The sequence below is a fragment of the Calidris pugnax genome, unplaced genomic scaffold (genome assembly GCF_001431845.1).
Source record: "Calidris pugnax isolate Ruff unplaced genomic scaffold, ASM143184v1 scaffold24, whole genome shotgun sequence".
In the NCBI taxonomy this organism is placed as follows: domain Eukaryota; kingdom Metazoa; phylum Chordata; class Aves; order Charadriiformes; family Scolopacidae; genus Calidris; species Calidris pugnax.
The window spans coordinates 11,342,956-11,350,455 of record NW_015090922.1 but is presented as its reverse complement, the minus strand read 5'-3'; the positions used below and the strand labels follow the sequence as shown (position 1 = coordinate 11,350,455).

Here is a 7,500-nt window from a genome sequence, read left to right as displayed (position 1 = left end):
TTCCAGAGCTAGCTAATTAAAAGCTACTTTGGATATGGCTTCCCTCTGGTCACCATCACAAGGACTCAGTGGACACATAACCAGAGGAAGATAGAACAGATTTGTTTTCTGAGCAAAATAAACTATCATTTTAGACCCACCTCTCAGATCAAGATAACAACTATTACTCCTGCATTTCACTGCTGCAGAGCTGATTTGGATGCAGTGGATAATGAAAGAGAACTGCTACCATGAAAACTACATACTCAAAATCATGCCCTTTTTCAGGTGGAGGCAAATAAAAAAACCATCACATTGGGCCTTACATTTATATAATGTTATATGATTTAAATCCAAAGTGGTAGATGAATGATGACTGAAATTTATTTGGTTTTAGTGTGACCAGATTCAGACCTACCTGAACAATGAAATTAAGTGATTTTATGTATGTGTGCCTAGATAGCTTTAATGGGAGTCTATATTAAATATAAAATTACATAATAAATATATATTTGTTCACACACAGGTTTTTTTAGCATAATCTGATTTCTACTGTATAGTGGTGCTAAATAGAAAAAAAATGCATTTCACTTCAATTCTGAACATGTCTATATTTTCCAAGAGCAATTCTTAGAAAATTGCAAGAGGTTATGTCTAAGGTCATATGGACCTACAACAGTAGATTTCTTTACAGAATGAAATAGAGATCTCAGAATTGCAAGTAATAAATATGATTTTGATAAGCACTTCTACACAGGAAAATATGAAATTCCTAAAAAGTTTTCTGTGAAGCACCTTCCTCTTCCTGTCCTGTATTACTCTATACTTATAAATAATAAAAAAGGAGACTGATAACAGTAGCTTTATGTAAGCAAGCTTAGAAATCACGCTCAGATAAGTGCTTTTGACCTAAATCTTGTAGCGCCTCGATCTGACATATAACCCCACAACTGTGAAATTCTGTATGAGATTTAGCAGTTTGAAGCTGCCAACTGACCCAGCCATAAAGCAGCCAGAGATAAGGATTTAAGGTACGATATGATACAATTAGACATTCACCTCCGATTTATTTCAGCCCATTTCAGTATTTAACCTACTTAAAAGTTGCAAGCTTTTTATTAAAATGTAAATGCTTGTGTGCCATATATTTAAAGGCAGCTAATAACAACAAGAAAAGACTCTCATAAATTAGATTTCTATGAATGAAAAGGGTAAACAGGAGATGCTTCTGCAAAACTCTTCTAGACGTGCAGAGATAAAGGATGGTTCTACCACACAAAATAATCAGATACAAAAATAGCTGTTCAGAAACAGCACACCTAAGGAGTACTTTAATCAAGCATTTAGGTTACCTGCCAAAAGGACCATGATCTCTTCAAAATGCAATGCGGATTAAAGTGTTATCTAACACAAGCAGAAAACTAACCTTGGAGTGGAAGTTCGAAATGTGTTCATCATAATTTTCATGTCTTTGGATAGAGAAACCAGCTTTTTCAGCTAGATTGCAAAACTGGTTTAAAGTATTCCCTCGGAGTGGAGCAAATACCATTGCTTTTCCCTGGAACATTAAAAAGAGAATTTATACATTTTTAAAACTGGAAGGGAACCAGATATAACATACACCTGACTAAGCTTTTAATATGCTCAAGCTGGAAAAGTCAATTGTTCTCTTGGTAAAATACTAAAATAGGGTAATATAAATAATAGTTCAAAATATACAAGATTTCTGTGATTAAACAAATGCAAAATAGAAATCAACAAATAAATACTTTCTTTAGAAAACTGCCAACTGCCACACATCTGCTTCTTTTCATATAATAATGGTGGCTATGAATTACCAAAATAAAACACAGAAAAAGCATATAAACATATACTCAATGCAAAACCCATTTGTTAGCTCATAACCATGCAAAGACTGTAAATAATGATTTTCTTTTTTCACTTTCACACATACAAGAGTACCTCCCATTTGCTGTCAGTGGAATTACAACACTGTAAAACAAGCCAAAAAGGGAGGCAAATCAGACCCAATCATTCATTTTTAAAAGCTATTTTAAACTACCTGAGCAGTGCAACCAAATTTGACCTTAAATTGGTAAATTGCATTTAAAGCAGGACTTAATGTTCTTGCATAGTAATTCTGGATCTTTCAAGATGATCAGGGCATTTATGATGCCCAGGCAATACATTATGGTCTGTTAGCTAATTTTTTGTTCATCCTTCTGTATTTAAGAAAACAAAAATGACTGCACCTTGAGCTGATAGATTTTAGACACTCTGTGCAAAGTACTAGCCCAAAACCCAACCTACTTGATACAGTACCTCTTGAAATCTTATTTGCAAAATTAATTCTAATTGGCTGAATACTGTGTTCTGTCACATGGAATGAAAACTGGTTGAAGAGCTGTAAACAAAGGTTAATAGCCAACAGCTTATCACACGGAGGGGAGCCACAAAGTTTACTGTGAGTTCTTGTGTTTAACTTCTATATTAATGAGAGCTAAGACTAAATTGTGACGTGCTGTAATCAATCGAAGAGACAAAAAATATTTTTAGGGACCTGAAGAAGTTTTAAAATTATTAGATGCCATAGAATAATATTTGGCTTGATAAAATGCAACCTTGGATACCAGAGGAAAAAAGCAATCAAAACTTCACTGGTAACTCTGGAAAGTTACAATGCTGACACACATACTTAGTGAGGACAACAGGGAACAAATCTGTGTGTTACAGCTCATGCACATATAAGCTGAGACAACACGCAGTGAGGCAGCAATAAAAACTCTACGTCAGTATCTATGGTACTAATGTGTACTCAAAAGATTCCAATCATTAATACCACAGCACTGTATTTATTCTCACAATGCCTCTGTGAGATAGGGAAATACTCTTATCCTCATCGTTCTCATGGGAAATTTAAGTACAAAGGAGACCTGGGGCAATATCTGAAACTACTCACTTCTGTTCATTTATGTAGCTATAACTTTAATTCCACGGCTAAATGTGAGGTGCAAACGGGTGTAACTCCCACCGAAGGCACTGGAATTGCTTATGTAAATGTTAGGTCTGAATATAGGCTCAGCTCAGGATGAAAAACATTAAACACAGGAAATCACAATCAATGCAAAATGTGCTGTAACTTCCCTCACATCCTTGGCACGCTTTAATGTCATCAGACAGAAGAAGGCAGCAAAGGGAGCCTACAGCTGAGGATCCTCCTCCTGCTGCCATCTCACGCTCTCCAGAACATTGTTCTGCAAGGACCCTTCCCAGCATAAGAAGGATGAGACTCCTCTGGCGTCCCTCATCTCCATGAGCAGCTTCACAGAGAGGTCACCGTAACAGGGACCAGGTCCACACCCAGGGCTCGCTGACCACATGACTCACATGGGGACTTCAGGATGGGCTTGAACGGAGAGTGCTGGGGACCCCAAGCCCTACGTTGGCCATGGATCCAGCAAATTCAATGAGGAAGCAAAGCTCAAACAACAGCAACCCTCCTTAAGTTTTCCACTTGGAGTCAGAATTCCATCTGGTCATTCCTTCTCACACTCTCTGTAGACTAATTACCTCAAACTTAATTTGGCAGAGAAGTACAGTAAAATAGAATGCAACACGGTATGAAATATCTCTTAAAAACAGAACAAAAATCTTGAAGTAACTCCAAAAAAGGGGAATGGCCTTTCATGGAAATCACTACATAACTAATTTTGGCTTGCTCCTTAGTTGGTGTAAAACCCCATTCTTCTTTTGAATTTAGTGTACATCCTAAACACTTTAGGATCTTGTTCTTGCTGATTAAAAAAACAAGGAATCATGATTTAAGTTTATCACTACAATAATCTCCTTAAAACTGGAGGAGGTTTTGGTGAGGTATTGTCAATTCTGGTCTACCATAACCTGGGTTTGAAGCACTTTCTTGTCAACTGACTGATCCCTGTGACTCTGATAACCTGTTGTGGGGCTCCATTTACATTTCTAATTTTAAAAATGGTTGCTCTATAATAACAAAATTAGACCAGTGGGCTGGATTTACACTTGATGGGCTATCCTAAGGTTGTTTAATTTGAAGCTTGTAATTCAAAAGTGCCTCCCAGTTTAGGATGATATTTCAAGTTCAGAATGGCACTTCCTTAGCTGGGAAAATACTTCCAGTAAACTCCTAAAGAAAATGCAAAGGAAAATGTCTATTTCCATTACAATATTTTGAAGTGTCACCAAAATGCTTCAACTAGATAATGGGACAGAAGTTCACATTTTGGACATGACTAGGACTAAGTTTATTCATCAATCATTATTAAATGCAGTCTTATTTGATGGTAATAATCACAGTTCAATAGCATCCAATTGACTTCATTGGGATTTCGGATGGTCAGGCCACAGTAGAATCAAAGCCTTCATAAAAGATGTTCTTACTTAGGGAAATACACAAACAAACAATTGCTTGTTCCGAGACTGAAATTAAAAGCACATTTTAATGGTAGGAAAAAATAAAACTAAATGTTGGCAAATCACGTAGCTTGCTTATAAAAGGAATAAAATATAGCCATTCAAGATAAATTTGTTCGATGTAAAATTTCAGTGCCTAATTCTTGGAATTGATTTACAGGTGACATTTGCCTTTGTAACAAATTCAGGTAAGAAATTTTAGTACCCAGTTACCCTGCGAGCTGCTCATTTCTGCCTGTGTGAATTTCTGGTCCCCTCTGCCTGTGCCAATGCAACTGTCCATTGCATGGTATTATGAATCAGATGACTGAAATGACCAGAGTCCTGTTTCCAGGAAAACAAAAAGTTACCCAAACCACATAATTCCGTGCCATAAGGATTCTAAGAGCCACAAACAACACCCTTCATGAGAAGGGAAGTACTGCAGATAACACCCTTCGTAAGAAGGGACGTACTGCAGATAAATTTATCTCTTTTTAAATTAACAGTAAGAATAGATTACCTGTTCTGAATTTCTCCTTCAAGACAGCTTTGTAAGGTTACCCGTTATTTTCTGTTCACTCCACTTTTCCTTTCAGTTTTGCTGGCTCTTATTTTCCCTGCACTCTTATCCAAGTTACATATGAAAGATGTCTTACATCTAGATGTGTCTTCGATTTGAGAGTGTTCCTCTAACAATTTGGCAAAGTATTACCAATAAGCAAATGTAACTTCTAAATTTGAGACAAAATAATTCATGTGGAAGAGTGAACTTAATCAAAGCACTTTATGCCTTAGCTTGGGCATAAACTAATGCCCACAAACTATTCTTAATTATTGCAAGTGGCAAATTAGTTCACTATTAATTTATTTTTCCTTCAAAGGCCAAAGTACAGAGCCATTTAGTAAAGTTTCCTCTCATGTTATTCTTAGATTTATACAGGTTAACAAGAACAGTAAAAATAATAACTATTACATACTTGTGATTGTATTTTCTCTTTGGATCTCAAATGAGTATATGCTTTTATTTGGGTCTTTCATACGACCATGAAAGCATATGCTTGAAGGCATCTGTTTAATATGTTCTTTTTGGACGAGAAGGCTCATTTAAGCTGTCTGTACTTCCAGCTTCTACCCCACGTGATAGTTTGCTGTCCACTTAGTTATGAATTACAACAATTTGCAGGCCATGCCATAACTGCATATCCATCCATATGACTATAAGTTAAGTTAAAAAATACAGTTCAGACAGTGGTCCAAACTGCAGCAACAGAAATTCCTGCAAAGAGCAAGGTTTTCTTAAGCTAGTTTTGCCGACAAGAGATAGGAACCATGGCCTAAAATGCAGAGCAAATAATACAGGCTATGCTATTAATCCCAATGTGCAGAAGTGAGCCAGACTAGGAAGATGGGTAACAAAAAGCCATCTCCCTTTACTCCATCTACATTCACAAAGGACTGTAGCTCACCTAGTCTGAAAAACAAAGGCGTGTTCTGAATTTGAACTATCTGACTGGAGTTAAAAAGCAAGAGTCAGGCCAGTTTTGGTTTCTAGACGGGTTAACAATTCCTAAATTGTCATAGAGGGGAACCTGAGCTATGAACACTACTTAAAATTCAGGCTGCCTTGTTAACACTGTGTTTTAAATGAAATTCTCTGGTTGGGCGAATCAGCCCAGGTAAAGGATGCATGTGTCTCTGCATACACAAACACGTGTGTACTCATCCTTTTGGCAATATAGACCACCAGACCATGATTAGCTACGAGAAGGAGACAAAACAAGGAACAGATATTCTTCTAGTCCAGCTAGAGGCTCTAACTGGGTCACAGGAACGGGGGCACCTCTTATACACTTCTCTTCCTGCCACTCACACTCTTCTCCCCCAGTGCAGCTGCTACAGTGGCCTATGGGACTACCTGAAGAACCAGGTGCGGACATCAATCTGGGCTGGAAAAAGCACTTTTTGATTTTTTTAAACTGGAATCAGCTTTGTCTTCCAGATCTTTTGGGATCTGGAACCCAAAATTTGGAGTTTGGGGAGGTTTTGGGACATCTGGTCCCCAAAATTATTGTACCCTGACAAATGATGGTACATCACGGAAGTCAGAATGCATCACTCTGGGCAGGAGCTGCTTAACCTCCCCTTGTTGCCAATGACAGATATATCAGGGTAACCTTTTCCTCAGGGCAGCTACATTTCTCCTGTCTTCCTGGGAGCCTCGCCCCAGAGCTCATTAAAATAATTCAGTCTTAAGTAACTTGCCTTAAGTCACTCAGCAAAGTCTATGATAGAACCAAGAATAGAAACCTGATCACTCTTAGCAAAGAATGGGATTACTTACATGACTAAAATGACTCTGTTTCTTAAGCCTTTGCACGTTTGGGTCTTCTATTCCTTTTACAAAGAAAATCTCTTGTACAAAAAGTACAGTACAATTTTTAAATAAAGTTTAGAGAATGCATTACTAACATGAAATACTTTTGTTTTGAAATGGAAAGTTTGCCTTACAGGAAGATTTGTATGATAAGCATGAAAGGTAAAATTCCTGTTTCAAATACCTACTTACAGCAATTACTTCGCGTTGGCTCGTATTCTCATTTTGATATCTTTTTAAAAATTTTTTATTTTTAGGATTAAGATTATTTGTTGGGATTAAATATACGCACATAACAGCTTTTTTTTTTTTTTTTTTTTTCCTTAAAGGTTTTGGAATCTGCTTTTATGTAGGTGTTTGTATTTAGTTGTTTAAATTTTTTCATCTTATGTTTGTGGTCATTAAAGAATATGAAAATGAAGCACGTTTTGTTGACTGAATCTGTTCGAATCGGTTTCACTTCATGATTTATTTGGGATGTGGACATGTGCTAAGGTTTTGCACAGTAAATGCCAGTATTTCTGCATCTTTAACAGTGAGCAGACATCCACTGAAGAAACGAGATGAGAACAAGCAAAGAATGAGAAAGTAAAAATGCGTCTTCTGCTACTGTAGTGTGTTGAAAAGCTTGCAAGGTTATGATTTATATGCTCTTGTAAACTTGTTTATTAATATTTCATCTGAAAAAGTACTTGTGTGAGATAAACAGGGAAAAT

General features: G+C 36.8%; 1 protein-coding gene across 1 annotated transcript in view; it reads right to left on the bottom strand.

The window, feature by feature from the left end:
• Positions 1–7,500, bottom strand: part of CAMKMT (calmodulin-lysine N-methyltransferase) — a 221,205-nt gene that overhangs the window by 7,069 nt on the left and 206,636 nt on the right. The window contains exon 11 of the mRNA XM_014951053.1: positions 1,406–1,537. Within this exon, the coding sequence (XP_014806539.1) occupies positions 1,406–1,537 (132 nt within the window). The remainder of the gene's footprint in view (positions 1–1,405; positions 1,538–7,500) is intronic.